The 17,365-nt window shown below is 44.1% G+C and overlaps 1 protein-coding gene across 1 annotated transcript; it reads right to left on the bottom strand.

The window, feature by feature from the left end:
- Nucleotides 1-1,749: 1,749 nt before the first annotated feature.
- On the bottom strand, nucleotides 1,750-16,943 carry smtna (smoothelin a). Its single transcript, XM_023983823.2, has 8 exons — nucleotides 16,758-16,943; nucleotides 12,734-12,885; nucleotides 12,559-12,634; nucleotides 12,258-12,383; nucleotides 12,021-12,075; nucleotides 11,771-11,891; nucleotides 2,521-2,672; nucleotides 1,750-2,251 (listed from the first exon to the last, which is right to left on the bottom strand). The coding sequence occupies exons 2-8, from the start codon at nucleotides 12,863-12,865 to the stop codon at nucleotides 2,104-2,106; spliced, it is 810 nt and encodes a 269-aa protein (XP_023839591.1). The 5' UTR covers nucleotides 12,866-12,885; nucleotides 16,758-16,943; the 3' UTR covers nucleotides 1,750-2,103.
- Nucleotides 16,944-17,365: the final 422 nt, after the last annotated feature.

Raw genomic sequence — 17,365 nt, 5'->3', positions numbered from 1 at the left:
AAATTACGTTTGGATGCTGGAATTATATTTTGGACAAAGGTGCGCAGGTAGCCTACAGGAGACTTTTGAAGTAGCCTAATCAGATTAAAACATTGTTACTGGTTGTGTTTATGCCACACATAAAAGGTAATACATTTTAAATGTGAAATGACAAATACTTAGGCTATATTGAATATTTAGGTTCTAAGGTGCTCAAGGAATTGCCTCAGAGAGGAGGCAAGAGCCTGATTAAAGGAAAATTCCACTCAAAAACTTTAGGTATTTGTTTCATTAGTCCACTTTTGATACAGTTCCAAAATGTTTTGCATGTCAGCAATCAAGTTTTCAAGATCTTTAACTTTCAAAATATTAAAAAGTGTCACAGTATGATGCGTTTAGCACATTCTGTATTTTGAAAGTTCTATATCTAGAATATTGATTGCTGATAAGCAAAACGATTTGGGACTGTATCAATACTGGACTAATGAAATAAATAGCAAGAGTGATATTTTCCTATAAAGATCCAATGCAGTCGTTTTTACTTCAATATCAAATAATTTAAGTACCTTACTGTGATAGTTTTCAATAAAAATTGTAAAAAAAAGTTTAAACAGCTTCTTTGCAAAGAGCAATTTGTCAAGCAAGAATTTTGCTAGGACTGTCTGGTAGTGATCTGAGTGTCACCAGGCAGGCCAAAATAGGCTGAAATTTCAGTCGGCCTTTTAAAACAACTCATGCACTAACAGAGAATTATAATCATTTTCACAATTTCACAGTATTATTCAAACCTCAGAGTGTGTAAATATACATAAAACACAGGAAAATCTAGGTTTTGACTGCCCTGGGCCTTTAAGCTTTACTGAATAACTGGGCCTTCTGGGAGGATATGTAACCACATTATTATAAGACGACTTGTTGGGAGAATGATGATTTACAACAGAGTGCATTTCAGTATCACAAAATCAAAATACAGCCAGACTGGCTTGCTACTGTCCCTTTCCAGACCTTAGAAACTGTCGAGGGTACACCCACAACTGATCCAAATGGAATAAAACATTCAAATCACAGGGCGTTGTGCCATTATTCAAATTACATTTTAACTGCAGTTTACAGCTTAGAGTAGAATTTTGTACTCACTTGTACTTACCATAATACAAGTTTTCATTGCATTGTGGCATTCTAGGCTACACTAGATACTTTTATTGTCCCTAAACAAGATCAGGACAAACAATCCACCTACCACTATTGTCACTATGAATGGTAGATAGAGGGCAGGATATACAGTTAGACTTGTAGACTATATTGACCTGTGGTATAGTTAGCTGGCGGAAAAGTACCAAACTACCTTGCTAGAGGAGGTGCATGCAAGCAGAAGAGTAAATTACCCTCCCCTGTGCCCAATAAAAAAAACACACAACTCTCCCCAAAACAAAACCCTCCCCTATTTTGCACCCCCCAACCCATTCACAGTGAAAATAAAGATATTGCATCTCTGTGTTTATATAGTAGGATTCTAGTCTGTCCCTGAGCACATGGTGGAATTAATCAGTCTTACTGTGAGCCACAGTCTTAGAATAGACTTCAGCGATATTTGCCATTTTTTGACAGTTACCAAACAGGGTAATGATTGGGCAACAATCAGGCTTTCAGACTGAAAATGGTATAGGTTCCCCATAATAGAAATGGGGTAGGCTAGGCCTACTCTAAAATGTGATCAGAACAAAATAAATGTTCACAAATCAAATCACATCATTCACATTATATTTGACCTCATGCACAGTATCTTTAATCCATACATAGCCTACACACAAAAAGGCATTATAGTCAGGGCTCAGCACCTCAGCACCCCAAAAAGCCATTCACAGATTCACTATGGCTCTGACTGAGATTAATGTAGATGTGTAATCTCAGTGGAATATACTGATCCTAAGTGCCATCTGTCTTTTGAAAACATACACAGATAAGTGTAAGCACACACAAAACAATACAAAGACACCCACACACAAATAATCAAAATCCCAGCTATGTGCTTACAAGCTGCTGCAGCAAGTTGCAAACTTTTATATCCCCTCCCCATGGCACGTGAACGCAACATATATTTAAGTATATTGTGAAACAGTGTATTTAGAGTTTCTTTTTAGTTTTAACTAGGCCCTTCTCCACCAGGCATCGGTAGAACTCCTGGATGTATGTGTACACACACTTCCAGTCAGGCTCATGCATCCGGAGCAAGTCTTCAACGTCCAGCAGAGGGGGGCAATCTGCCAGCCTCCTGCAGCCAAAAGAGAGAAGAGGAGAGAGACACAGGCCTCAGCAATCACAATTCTTATGTCCCCAGGCAGGATCTACTGGCAGCTGAGCTAGAGGACACTACAGGGGAGTTTTTTCAGAAAAAGCGTTTTTGTCAAGTGTAATCTATCCCTGCACAGCCCTTTGGGCCTTCATGTGCATAAAGTAGGAGAAAGCACATTTTGACAGAGTAGGTTTCTGTGGCTATGTGTGTGTTTCAATGTTTGTTTAGAACAGATATAGGGAACTTACTCTGCAGTACTGAAGGCCAGCTCAAAGTTGTCCTTGCGTGCGTTGGGGTTGAGGATGGAGTACTCAAATGCATCTGGGAAGAACCTGTGCACCAGCGCACAGAACGCTATGCCATCACTCCAACTGGAGGAGAAGTTGTGGATTTCCACCCCCTGCATGGAATAAGGGAGGAAGGGACAGAGAAAGAGAAAAACAAAGAGAGCAGGGAGAGTGTGGATTTACAAAGACAATTATATAGTGAAGTAAGGTTGGTATGCTGGGTACACAACAGGACATTCATGTAGACATAAGATGGAGAGTGTACATATTCCCTGCCGTTCTGGGTGCCATCTTGTTTATGCACAACATTTGCATATCCTCCGGTGAGAACCTGCCCGAACTTGTTGAGTGCTCAACACATTTCCCCCTGGTGCACCTTGCCTTTTGTTGTTTCCTTACTGATAATAACTTTGTACATGTGTGCGTTCATGCAACAAAACCACACACACACACACATACACACACAGTTTTCAACATCATTTGCCATTAGACATCATAACTGCCTGGAACTGGAGTTGTTGACATCTTTCCTAATTAAGATTGAGGCCAGCTTTTGTATGACTAGCAACATTTAGTGAGCATATGCTCCTTTACAAGTGGTCCCTAGAGACGGATTAGTACATCAGCTGCGCTAAGGCATACTCCAGTGACTATTATGATGGAAAACAACGGCCAACACAGAGTCCCCGTCCCAGCAGGGCCCGGTGAGTCTGACACATCTGGATGACTATGTGTTGATTTTCTCTCCACATCAAGGGATCCCGAGTGGCACGGTGGTCTAAGGCACTGCCTCTCAGTGCTAGAGGTGTCACTACAGACCCTGGTTTGATTCCAGACTGTATCACAACTGGCTGGGATTGGGAGTCCCATAGGGTGGCGCAGTGTCGTCCGGGTTAGGGTTTGGCCGGGGTAGGCCGTCAATGTAAATAAGAATTTGTTCTTAACTGACTTGCCTACAGTGGTTAAATAAAACATTTGAAAATAAAAATCCCCACGTTCCACCAGCGATGATGGAGGCATCCTACATGACAACAACAGCGGCATCACTCCCCAGTCAGTAGTGCTGAACTGAAATTTCAGTTATTTTTTGTTTTTTAAACAACTAATTGACCTACTTTGGTTCAATTATTTGAATTCCATTTCGTTCTTTTTTTTCCTGTGAGCTCAATGTGCAGTCTCTCTAGAGACAAATCAGATCAAGCCCGGACTGTGCAATGTAGTAGGGAGTTGTAGCTTCCAACAGGCCAATATTCTACATAGTTTAGTGCATAAAACGTGGTAATTAACGACAATGACCATAATCCATTGCATGCTTACTTGTCCGGTCTGTGAAAGGGAGATAACAGACAATGAAAGGGAGATAAGAGACAAAAGACATGCGATCGAGAGGGAGATGCTTCGTGAGGTATCTGTAACTGAAAATACAAGATCTAAGTGATTAATAGTTGGTATTCAGCAGTCATAAAAGTATGCCTTATTTACTTTGAATAACTACTAAAATAGTGATTTTGTCAGACAGCATAGGCAGCAGCTCTATAGAGATGAGATGATGACTTGGAATTAAATAATAAAGTCATCAAATAAAACACATGTATTATACACAACAATTGACATATTTTATTAGGGTAAAGTAATGTGATTAAATGATGGTTAATAAGTGATAAGCAGTAATGAGCAGTCACTACCATCATGGTACTTTTATTAATTGTTTTATTTTGCGTTATTACAGTATTCAACCCACATAATGCATAGTGCATTTAATGTTTAAAAAGATTCTCGAAACCGAAATCAAAAACCGTGAATCATTTTTTTTTTTTTAAATCGAACTCAAACTGAACCGACCTCAAAACGCACCAATTGCTCAGCACTACCAGCCAGGGGACCTGAGTCAACTATTCAACTCCCCACGTCCAGGAGAACATGAGGACGAGAGATAGTGATGCATGGAGGCATGTGTTATGGACATGAGCAAGCATATGAAGGAACTCTCAGTTGTTATGGGCAATGCAGCACGAGCGCCCTATCCCCACAACTACACGTATCCTTATATCAACAGCCCATACCAATATCCCTCCTACATCTCGCAATACAACAGCTTTCCTCACCTGGAGCCTATTCCCAACCCTATCAAACACTCATCCAGTCAAACACTCATCCAGTCAGCCCAATTCACTCCTCAGTGAGAACTACTTAAGTTGAACTGACACAGCTGGTTCCAGGGCCCCAGCCAGCTCCTCAACCCGAGCCCCAGCCAGCTCCTCAGCCCGAGCCCCAGCCAGCTCCTCAACCCGGGCCCCAGCCATTCCAGCCATCGCGGACAGCATCACCGATAGGTCCAGCTCAGCATGCCCAGACACCTCCACATCCTGGGTCACAGCCCCTAGATCCAGCGCAGCCTGCCAAGTCACCTCAGCCCAGGCCACAACCAGCGTCACAACCCGGGCCACAGCCAGCTCCTCAACCCGGGCCACAGCCAGCTCCTCAACCCGGGCCACAGCCAGCTCCTCAACCTGGGCCACAACCAGCTCCTCAGCCACAGGTTCCCACAACATATCCGGTGCCACAGTATCCAGTGCCACCCTACTGTCCACAGATAGCACCACAGTATCCAGTGCCACCCTACTGTCCGCAGATAGCACCACAGTATCCAGTGCCACCCTACTGTCCGCAGATAGCACCACAGTATCCAGTGCCACCCTACTGTCCGCAGACAGCACCACAGTATCCAGTGCCTCCATTTGTACCTCAGCCTCAGCCTATGCCACCTATGCCGCATAATGGAGATGGCCATTGCGTCATTCTATTCGGGATTCCCAAGCCTAAACTCACCATCTTCAGCTCCGGCAAGGAGAGTGACTTTGTCATGTTAAAGAAGGGACTGGACAGTGTACTTGGCCCACATAGGTACCTAACAAAGGACTATAAATAACAGATGCTGCTGGATCCCCACAGCTTCCCAGCGCCTACCAGGTGGCTAAACGGTATGTGAATGACCCAACACCATATATCAAGTCTAAGCAGGCCCTTTAGCAGAGGTACTGTAAAACCCAGAAAACTGGTCCATGGAGAACTAAAGGCTATCCTGAACTCTCCTGCTATCAAGCCCGCCGTCGCCCAGGGGTTTGAAGATTTTGCTTCAGCTGCCAACACACTAATGGGGATGTTAAGCACCATGACCGGGTCATCTAGATCTGAACTAAGTTGTGGTTCCCACGTTCACACACTGCTCACCAAGCTTCCCTCCAGCTACAGAGACAGTTTTGCTGAGAAACTATATATCCCGGGGCATCATCAGTGGCAAAGACCAAATATACACACTACCGGATTCTGCACAGTGGCTCGCGAATAAGTCCCAGGCTATTCAAGTCTCCCGGCGAGCTACAGAGGATAGCCAGCCAGACCCTTCACGAGTGGACTTCAGAGAGCAGAGATCAAGTAAGCTACAGAAACCCAAGATGGCTACCATCTACCTCAACAGTGAACAGGAGACAGAGAGCGTTTCTCCTCCAACATGCAGTTCTTCATTCCCTACCTCCGGTTCTACTTCCACACCCAGGAGGAGTAAGTACAAGCTTTTCTGCCCTTACTGTAGTTCTGAGGAGCCCTTCCTAAACTCCTGCGCAGACCTCATTAAGTTAAACCCTGCTCAATGGGCTACATGGGTCCAGGAAAAAGGCTAGACACATCCGGCGCCGAAAAGAGATGGCTGCCTCGCTTTGTGTTCCTTGGAAAATATGCAGTATTTTGTTTTTTTACGTGTTATTTCTTACATCGGTACCCCGGGTAATCTTAGGTTTCATTACATACAGTCGGGAGGAACTACTGAATATACGATTAACGTCAACTCATCATCGTTCCTACCAGGAATATGACTTCCCGAAACGGATCCAGAGTTTTGCCTTCCACACAATACAATGGATCTGATCCCAGCCGGCGACCCTGTGCGACGCCGTAAAAGGGGAAAACGTGGCGGTCTCGTGGTCAGGCTTCGGAGACGGGCACATCGCGCTCCACTCCCTAGCATACTACTCGCCAATGTCCAGTCTCTTGACAATAAGGTCGATGAAATCCGAGCACGGGTAGCATTCCAGAGAGACATCAGGGATTGCAACGTGCTCTGCTTCACGGAAACATGGCTAACTCAAGGGACGCTAACGGAGTCAGTGCAGCCAGCTGGTTTCTCCATGCATCGCGCCGACAGAAACAAACATCTTTCCGGTAAGAAGAGGGGCGGGGGGGTATGCCTTATGATTAACGAGAAGTGGTGTATCATCATAACAACACACAAGAACTCAAGTCGTTCTGTTCACCTGATCTAGAACTCCTCACAATCAAATGTCGACCGCATATCTACCAAGGGAATTCTCGTCAATCATAATCACAGCCGTATAAATCCCCCCCAAGCAGACACATCGATGGCCCTGAACGAACTTTATCTGACTCTTTGTAAACTGGAAACCACACACCCTGAGGCTGCATTTCATCGTAGCTGGGGATTTTACAAGGCTAATCTAAAAACAAAACTCCCTAAATTCTATCAGCATATCGATTGTGCTACCAGGGCTGGAAAAACACTAGACCATTGTTATACTAATTTCCGCGACGCTTATAAGGCCCTCCCCCCGCCCCCCTTTCGGAAAAGCTGACCACGACTCCATTTTGTTGATTCCAGCCTACAAACAAAAACTCAAACAACAAGCTCCCGCGCTCAGGTCTGTTCAACGCTGGTCCGACCAATCTGAATCCACGCTTCAAGACTGCTTCGATCACGCGGATTGGAATATGTTCCGCATCGCGTCCAACAACAATATTGACGAATATGCTGATTCCGTGAGCGAGTTCATTAGGAAGTGCATTGACGATGTCGTACCCACAGCAACGATAAAACATTCCCAAACCAGAAACCGTGGATTGACGGCAGCATTCGCGTGAAACTGAAACGCGACCACTGCTTTTAACCAGGGCAAGGTGACCGGAAGCATGACCGAATACAAACAGTGTAGCTATTCTCTCCGCAAGGCAATCAAACAGCGCAAGTCTCAGTACAGAGACAAAATCGAGTCGAAATTCAACAGCTCAGACACAAGAGGTATGTGGCAGGGTCTACAGTCAATCACGGATTACAAAAAGAAAACCAGCCCGCCGAGGACCAGGATGTCTTGCTCCCAGACAGGCTAAACAACTTTTTTGCCCGCTTTTGAGGACAATACAGTGCCACTGACACGGCCCCCTACCAAAACCTGCGGGCTCTCCTTCACTGCAGCCGAGGTGAGTAAAACATTTAAACGTGTTAACCCTCGCAAGGCTGCAGGCCCAGACGGCATTCCCAGCCGCGTGCTCAGAGCATGCGCAGACGCAGTCGGCTGGTGTGTTACGGACATATTCAATCAATCCTTATCCCAGTCTGCTGTTCCCACATGCTTCAAGAGGGCCACCATTGTTCCTGTTCCCAAGAAAGCAAGGTAACTGAGCTAAACGACTACCGCCCGTAGCACTCACCTTCCGTCATCATGAAGTGCTTTGAGAGACTAGTCAAGGACCATATCACCTCCACCCCTACCGGACACCCTAGACCCACTCCAATTTGCTACCGACCCAATAGGTCCACAGACGACGCAATCGCAACCACACTGCACACTGCCCTAACCCATCTGGACAAGAGGAATACCCATGTGAGAATGCTGTTCATCGATTACAGCTCAGCATTTAACACCATAGTACCCTCCAAACTCTCATCAAGCTCGAGACCCTGGGTCTCGACCCCGCGCCTGTGCAACTGGGTCCTGGACTTCCTGACGGGCCGCCCCCAGGTGGTGAGGGTAGGTAACAACATCTCCACCCCGCTGATCCTCAACACTGGGGCCCCACAAGGGTGCGTTCTGAGCCCTCTCCTGTACTCCCTGTTCACCACGACTGCGTGGCCATGCACGCCTCCAACTCAATCATCAAGTTTGCGGATGACACTACAGTGGTAGCGCTTGATCACCAACAACGACGAGACGGCCTACAGGAGGAGGTGAGGCCCTCGGAGTGTGGTGTCAGGAAAATAACCTCATACTCAACGTCAACAAAACAAAGGAGATGATTGTGGACTTCAGGAAACAGCAGAGGGAGCACCCCCCTATCCACATCGACGGGTCAAGTGGAGAAGTGGAAAGTTTTAAGTTCCTCGGTGTACACATCACGGATAAACTGAACTGGTCCACCCACACAGACAGCGTTGTGAAGAAGGCGCAGCAGCGCCTCTTTCAACCTCAGGAGGCTGAAGAAATTCGGCTTGTCACCAAAGCACTCACAAACTTCACAGATGCACAATCGAGAGCATCCTGTCGGCTGTATCACCGCCTGGTACGGCAACTGCTCCGCCCACAACCGTAAGGCTCTCCAGAGGGTAGTGAGGTCTGCAGAACGCATCACCAGGGGCAAACTACCTGCCCTCCAGGACACCTACACCACCCGATGTCACAGGAAGGCATAAAGATCATCAAGACGAACAACCACCCAAGCCACTGCCTGTTCACCCCGCTATCATCCAGAAGGCGAGGTCAGTACAGGTGCATCAAAGCAGGGACCGAGAGACTGAAAAACAGCTTCTATCTCAAGCCATCAGACTGTTTAAACAGCCACCACTAACATTTAGCGCCGCTGCCAACATACTGACTCAACTCCAGCCACTTTAAAAATGGGAATTGATGGAAATTATGTAAAAATGTACCACTACGCACTTTAAGCAATGCCACTTAATACAATGTTTACATACCCTACATTACCCATCTCAATGTATATATACTGTACTCTATATCATCTACTGCATCTTGCCATCTTTATGCAATACATGTACCACTAGCCACTTAAACTATGCCACTTTATGTTTACATACCCTACAGTACTCATCTCATATGTATATACCGTACTCTATACCATCTACTGCATCTGCCATGCCGTTCTGTACCACCACTCATTCATATATCTTTATGTACATATTCTTTATCCCTTTACACTTGTGTGTGTGTGTAAGGTAGTAGTTGTGGAATTGTTAGGTTAGATTACTGTTGGTTATTACTGCATTGTCGGAACTAGAAGCACAAGCATTTCGCTACACTCGCATTAACATCTGCTAACCATGTGTATGTGACTAATAAAATTTGATTTGATTTGATTTGCTGGCGTTGTGGAAGAGGCCACAAACCAGAAGACTGCACCCTTAAGAAATCCTGTCTAGCCTGTGGCCACTTGCACCTGATTATCCTACACGACATGACCATGACACAGAGAGAACCATCATTCTCCTGGAGGTGGGACACCAACTCGGTCTACAGGGCCCAGAGGAGAAGTTGGCCCTACAAATAGAGTGGGATGTTGTCCAGCTCAAGGGACTTCTCAGCTACCGCTTGGAAGCACCGATGCGTGCACCTGCAAGGACTGCCTCTCCAAACTTTTGAAAGGACCAGTCCCTGATAGGTTAAGACAATCCGCACGTAATCACCCCTACTCAGCCTGTGGACCCGGGCCCACCAGAGAGTCCTGTCGCAGTATGTTCTGCGCTGGGTTGGGCTGTTGAGGGCCCTACCGACCACCTCCCTGACTCAAGCCCTGAGCACCGGCCTCCTCCGAGATCCACCACTAGACTACCTCCGGGTTCCTCCAAGCCTGGGGACTCCAGTGCTGCAGTAAATTGGCCCACATTCTGTGGCCTCATAGTAACAGAGCCCTGCTACAAGAACAGCCAGCAGTGTCGTCAAGGGGCAGCTGGCCTCCGTCCTCCGTCCTCTGCCCCTCAGGGTCTGCCTAAGCAAGGCAGGAGAGAGTGCAGATAGCTACACTAACACAGACAGCGTGGACTCCTCCCACGCAATCCTAGACCTCCTAACACTGTTGCCGATGGGGCAGCCACGGTTGAGAACCCCCAGCTAACAACAAACACTCCCACAACTTTAGAAAACGTTCCCTTTTATGAGTCTCATTAGGTCATTAACTAGTATTTTCATAGGAAAGTTCCTGTGATGTGCCTGAAATGTTTCCAAGAGACCATTCCCTTAATGTCAAATATAACTTATCTCAGAATGTAAGATATTAATGTTCGAAACACGTTTTATGGGAACGTTGTAGGAACATTTCTGTGTATCAGTTGTCAGGACAACGCCAGGTGGAACCAAAGAAACGTTCTTCCCAAAAAAGTAACATGCATTGTAACTGTTGCTGAGCCAATCAAGGCCCTGATTACTTTTTGGGGGAGAACGTTTCTTTGGTTCCATCACGTGATGTCCTGACAACTAATACACAGAAATGTTCTTGCAATATTCCCTTGAAATGTGTCTAGAACATTATTATCTTATATTCTGAGAACATGGCAACCATGTTCTGCGTATGTTTGATGTGACGTTGATGGAATATTCTCGAAACACTCAGAAAACTAGACACATGTTCTTGCAAGGTCCCATAAAATGCATATAGAACATTAACGTTGTATATTCTGAGAACATTGTAAACAAGTTCTAGATAAAGTCTACTTGACATTAAAGGGATTGTTCTCCTAACTTCAACGACAAAACATGCTAAAAAGGATCTCAGAAGGTTTTTACTAACTTAGAATGTTCCCCTAACTTACGGAAAACTAGACACTCAAACATTAGGGGAACATGACTGGTAACATTGCAAACATGTTCTCTCTCCCTAGAATTGTTAGCTGGTCAAATCCTCCCAATGCAGAGGAACTCTTTTTCACAGCCCTTACCTATACCTGACCAGCTCCAGTGTTGGTTGAGTTAATCATATACAGCCCCCCAGAACTCTGTAGGAACTTTACATTTAATTACAAATATGCCTATGTAATTGGGGGCAGTTGTATAATATTCCCTGCTGTTCTGAGTGCTACCTCACTCACCTGTTTCTGTGCATGAGTAGATATGTTTTTGCATATCCTTCGGTCAGAACCTGCCCAAACTTCTTGAATGTAGCAACATATTTCCCCCTGGCGCACCTTGCCTTTTCTTGTTTCCTTACCGATAATAACTCTGTACATGTGTGCGTTCATGCAACAAAACCACACACACACGCTTACAAACAGTGTTCAACACAATTTGCCATTAAACATCATAACTGGAACTGGAGTTGTTGACATCTTTCCTAACTAAGATTAAGGCCAGCTTATGTATGACTAGCAGCATTTAGTGAACGTACACCCCTTTACAGAGCGACCTCAGATGCTTACCTCATATGGTTCGGTTTTGGCCCTGCACCAATCCAGTAACATCTGCTTGACATTTTTCATGTTGGGTGCTGCAGCGACAGGGGAAGACTGATGGGCTGTTGCGATAGCTGGGTTGGCCATGCTAGGGAGAGAGGATAAACATGTTATTTAACACATTCTTAGTGTCACCATGCTGAACAGACATAGACCTGCAGAATTTGATCAATCACACGTGAAGCATGGCTGACTGTTAGCTCAATGACTCACTCACCTGCTAGTTGTCTTAGACAAGGAGCTGGTGGTTGATGCAGGAAATTGGCTGTGCACTGTAGAGAAACAGAAGGGGATAGCAAGAAAGAGGTCGGGAGTAATTTTGAGTAGGGGAAAAGTTAATCTCTCACAATTCCACTTTGATTTGAAAGCTTGAAGCTTGAAGTGTGTGTTTGTGTGTGTGTGTGTGTGGCACGCATGTGTGTGTGATGTGTCCTGGTGAGGATATGATACACACTGTGGGATTTAGGCTGGTGATTGCTGGTCTGGCCTCTGTTCATTCCCATTCGTCCTGTGCCTGCTTTACTCAAAGCCTGCTGTTTCAGGTCATCTTGCCGTGACCCCCGCTCTTTCTCTCGCTTCTCTTTAGAGAGGAGGAGAGAAGTAGAGGGAGAAATAGCATTGTCGTATAGAAGAAGGACAGCGAGTAGACATTAGAAACGATTGTCAGTAGTTATAGGTACTAGAAGAGATGGGAGAGTGAGAAACGAAAGATGTGATCCTGTCAAATTTCACATTGAAGTTCTCCCTGACCTTACCTCTCTTCTTCTTGAGCAGGTCCCTCAATGCAGCGCGGATCATTCGCCTTTCATCAAAATCCACAGCCTTATCCAACTGTCAGAGGTAAACACACGTAGAAACCAATAGATGAGAAGGCCAAAATCAACCCAACTACTGCATGTCTATGTGAACTACGCACCGCAAGTGCCCCACCAGTTTATTCAGGACTTCTTCATCCTCAATAGCAGCTAGCTGCTGACTGGTCAGTGTGCCTGACGACGTGTCGCTGGGCGTCGTCTTGGCAGACGCAGCCCTCATTGCTCCCTCATCAGGTCCCGCCTCCATGTCCAATATACTGTATGGGACTTATAAAGAAGGTGGATAATGTAGATAATGGGGTTCCAATGGCAAGAACTCCTACACAAATATCTAAAGAGCCAGAGCAAATAACGTTGTTAGTTTGATTATCATCCATCATTGATGGATCCATGGAAAGCAGTTGCATAGTTGGCAGACATACATGGGCCTACATAAAACATAGGATCATCCATCAACCATCTCTTTTCCCATGTGGCAAGTCACGTGGTCAGAGGAGGAGGACAAAGTTGAATCATTTGGTGGGGGCTTATATTGGTCCTCTTTCACACATGCACAATTTTGTATTAATACACGTGTGAATTGGAAATGTGTTTTTTTGCATATCCCAGAGAAACGCTCAGAGAGTGGTTTCAGAACCAGGGTCTGCCATTATCAATGGTGACCCTGGAGCAATTAGATGCCTTGCTCTATGGCACATCACCAGATGTTTCAACTTGCCAGCTCAGGGATTCAAACTAGCGACCTTTTGGTTACTGGCCCAACACTCGAACCGCTAGGCTACCTGCCACCCTGTGTTTGTGACACGTGTGCGTGTGTGTGTTTACAGTATTTATGTGCTAGAGAGGAAAAAGATGTGTAGGTGTGTGGAGAGGAGAGGGATAATTCTATCTATAGTAGCCATTATCAGTACATACTGTACCATCATTCATAAAATATAGTTTAGAATTACTTTCATAAAACTAACAGGGTTATGCAGCATTGGCATTTTAAGTTTCAACTCCCAGTGATGTGCAGAGAGCAGAATTGTCATAATGTAAATGCATAACACCATCTGTTCAACCTGTAGTCTGTTCAGCGATCTGAATATAAACACTGGGGGGGTCAAAACTGACATAAACTATGCTGCTCTCGAGAACTGTTTGATTTAACACTGAAGTGCCCTTCTTATTCTCTCAGCAACCGGCCTAGAGCAGCACACAAACAGTATAAAACAAATATAGTAATAATATGTACAAATATAGTAATGTAGCTTCGCTCATTTTAACATCAATCATCCCAAGTACATAGAATGAGAAAAATAGATGGATAAAAACACAGACGCACAGACTGACATAAATATCCAAAAAGCAACTACACAAAAAGTAGACAAAGCATAACGTCAAATCATATCGAGGAAGATAAAACCACTGGGCACACCACGTCATTTCAACATGGATAATTGGGTCATATTTGGTTGAGAGGTTGATCAATGACATTACAACCTATATTCACCCACTCAAAAGAGACAGCCAAGAGTTAGTTGAATTCCCAATGTGTTATCACTATGCCTTCAACCATCTAAAAGCACAACCAAATTCCAATGGAAAAACAGTGTTTGATGTTTGGTTAAGTTTTCGCTGTGCTTTCAAGCAAGTTCAAATGGGAATACAATGTCAGATATTTTGTTTATCCCTGTGCTTCATCTAATAGCAGAACCAAATGACATGGTGCAAGTGATCAATAACATTTGAAATACTGCACAGATTATTACAGCAATTGTGAATTTCTCCATACTGCCCTACCAAGCAAAAAGGCAGTAACTGCTCATTTGGTCGAAAATTAGTTGTAATTTTCCTACATTAAATACATGCTTAATCATGTGGACATGTATCCTTCCTCTGTTGTATTGTGTTTTGGAGAAAATGGGGGTCGTGTTAGCAGTAACTGCATAAAGTTACTGTGAAACCAAGGTAAATAAAAGCCATTTTTCTCAGTTCCACGCTATGAGGAGTTACTGTCTTTTTGATTGGTAGGGCATCATAGACCTGCGATGACCTATGCATTCTGTCTTGAACATGCATGCTTTATATGACTACATAAGAAGACATTTGTAGTTACAGTATCCTCAAAATGTGACCATGGATGTGTTACTCATTTTAAGGTTAAATGTTTCATTCGTTTGGAGTTTGCCTTAACTTCAGGCCTTTCACTGTATTAAAAAAGTAATATTGAATTGAATTTGGTTGTCAACGCAACCAAATATCAACGTTTGATGGAGATTCATCTTCTGCTTGGATCGTTCCATCTATACCACTGACTTAGTCTGGCTTTAATTCCAGTTTGTCTACAAATTAATAATTTATATGTTGGATTCAGGTCTCCATCTCAACCACACATCTAAGCCCTTTCCTGCAGTCAATGAGCACCCTCTTTGGCCTCATGGGTGGAATGTTATTCATATTTTTCATAATTTTTATAACTAATAAATATATATTAACAATGAATATCTGGTGTTTCTATGTCAAACAGTTTTGTTATATTTCAGTCTTCTGTGATGTATATAAAATGTAATATTGAGGTGCAAACTCAACATTGAATAGATTTGAACTCTATATCTGACGTAGTAAACTTGTCTTCTTTTTATAAGCCCGTAACCATGTGTGTGAGGTGTATACTTTTGTTTCAAAATAGATTTGTTGAAGACCCTGATTTAGCCCACTGCAGTAAAAAGTTAAAGAATCAGACTAAATCAAATCAAAGTTTAAATCCACATTAAATGCTACTATGTATATAGGCCTAAATAGCATCTTTGATGATCTATGAGTGATCAAGTATGGTCACATTTCATTTCATGGGGCGGCAAGGTAGCCTAGTGGTTAGAGCGTTGGACTAGTAACCGAAAGGTTGCAAGTTTGAATCCCTGAGCTGACAAGGTACAATCTGTCGTTCTGCCCTTGAACAGGCAGTTAACCCACTGTTCATAAGCCGTCATTGAAAATAAGAATTTGTTCTCAACTGACTTGCCTAGTTACATAAAAAAAATCTAAATTTGTTCTGTTAACCCTACCCTTTGGAATGACTTCAATAGCAACAATTAATCTATTTTATTTTTAAGCAGAGATTTCACAACAATCATTCTCATCATAGAACATTGGCAATAATCAGTGTTAAACATCATGGCTAAGCAGGGCTGAGCTTGGTTAAAACCCTGGATGGGAGACTAAATGGTACTATAGCTGTAGATATATAAATTCTCCAGTAGGTGCTTCTCAGCCTGTAGTTTTTCTTATGATAGTGGACGTAACGTTGAAGATCTGACATTGATGTAAAGGTACAAATTCAACATATTTTATGCAAAAAGTAACCACCCGCAACCGCAGGGCTCTCCAGAGGGTGGTGCAGTCTGCCCAACGCATCACCGGGGGAAAACCACCTGTCCTCCAGGACACCTACAGCACCCGATGTCACAGGAAGGCCAAAAAGATCATCAACGACAACAATCACCCGAGCCACTGCCTGTTCACCAGTACAGGTTTATCAAAGCTTGGACCGAGAGACTGAAGAACAGCTTCTATCTCAAGGCCATCAGACTGTTAAGCAGCCATCACTAGGCGGCTTCCACCCGGGTTACGTAACCCTGCACCTTAGAGGCTGCTGCCCCATATACATAGACATGAAATCACCGGCCACTTTAATAATGTTTACATGTTTTCATATACTGTCTATGCCACTCTGACATTGCTCATCCTAATATTTATATATTCCTTAATTCCATTCTTTTACTTTTAGGTTGTGTGTATTGTTGTGAATTTTTAGATATCACTGCACTGTTGGAGCTAGAAACACAAGCATTTCGCTACACCCGCAATAACATATGCTAAACATGTGTGTGACAAATACATTTGATTTGATTTTGATTTGATTACAAGGTTTTTCTATGTTGACATTTGGTTACCATGACATAATCCTGTGGTTGAAATTTCACCCTCAAAACAACCGTTGCTGAGTTTTTAAAATCCATATATTTTTCACAATACGTCGACAAATTACATGGAAACTATGTTGATTCAACCAGTTTGTGCCCAGTGGGAAAGCTGTTATAGTAATTAAGACTAGAAGAGACAGCAAGGGAGTTATAGTGAAAGTGTCACAGACCTACCTGTTCACTGGGTTCTGTCGGTGCGTCTTAGGGGACAACGCAGCAGCTGTTTGCGGCAGGTGATGAAGACTTGCGTTTTCCCTCGATGTTCAGTACCCCTGTCCCACTCTCTCCTCTTCCTCAGACTTGCACAAGGGAGTGCTGAGAAGTAACACCACACCCCCTGCCTCAGCGTTGGACCAGAATGGATGTTTTGGGGGGGAGAGGGGTACTAGTGAAAATAACTACTCAGGGCAAGGAGGAGGGAGGAGAACAGACTGAATCGTGGGACTGTGTCCTCCCTTCCCTTACTACTTCCTTCAAAACTCTTCTCCTCAATTGACTCTTATGTCATGTAAAACTTTATGAGGCTTAACTAGATAGATGACCATGTCTTTGTAATGACCCCATTTTGAACCAAAGCTGTTTATCAACTCAGGGGGGTGAGTGAAATGTTGTTTAGAGAGCCCTATATACAAATGATTTGAGAGTGAGGGAAAGGGTGAACTGCTGAGCAGAAGGGGGAGCAACAACACTACCTTATTCAGGCAAAAAAGCCAAGGAGTTGTTCAGCGACATCACTCTGAGCCAAGACATCTCTGTATGGGAAGAAAGAACACACACATATT

The sequence above is a fragment of the Salvelinus sp. IW2-2015 genome, linkage group LG4q.1:29 (assembly GCF_002910315.2).
Source record: "Salvelinus sp. IW2-2015 linkage group LG4q.1:29, ASM291031v2, whole genome shotgun sequence".
Classification (NCBI taxonomy): domain Eukaryota; kingdom Metazoa; phylum Chordata; class Actinopteri; order Salmoniformes; family Salmonidae; genus Salvelinus; species Salvelinus sp. IW2-2015.
Note: the sequence above shows the minus strand (reverse complement) of the source record. Positions and strands in the feature narration are given on the sequence as shown.

Coding starts and splice junctions, on each gene's coding strand:
- smtna (XM_023983823.2), bottom strand. CDS start 12,865: ATGGAGGCGGGACCTGATGAGGGAGCAATGAGGGCTGCGTCTGCCAAG. Junction 12,384..12,558: donor CCTGCTCAAGAAGAAGAGAG/GTAAGGTCAGGG, acceptor TCCTCTCTAAAG/AGAAGCGAGAGAAAGAGCGG. Junction 11,892..12,020: donor TTGTCTAAGACAACTAGCAG/GTGAGTGAGTCA, acceptor CTCTCTCCCTAG/CATGGCCAACCCAGCTATCG.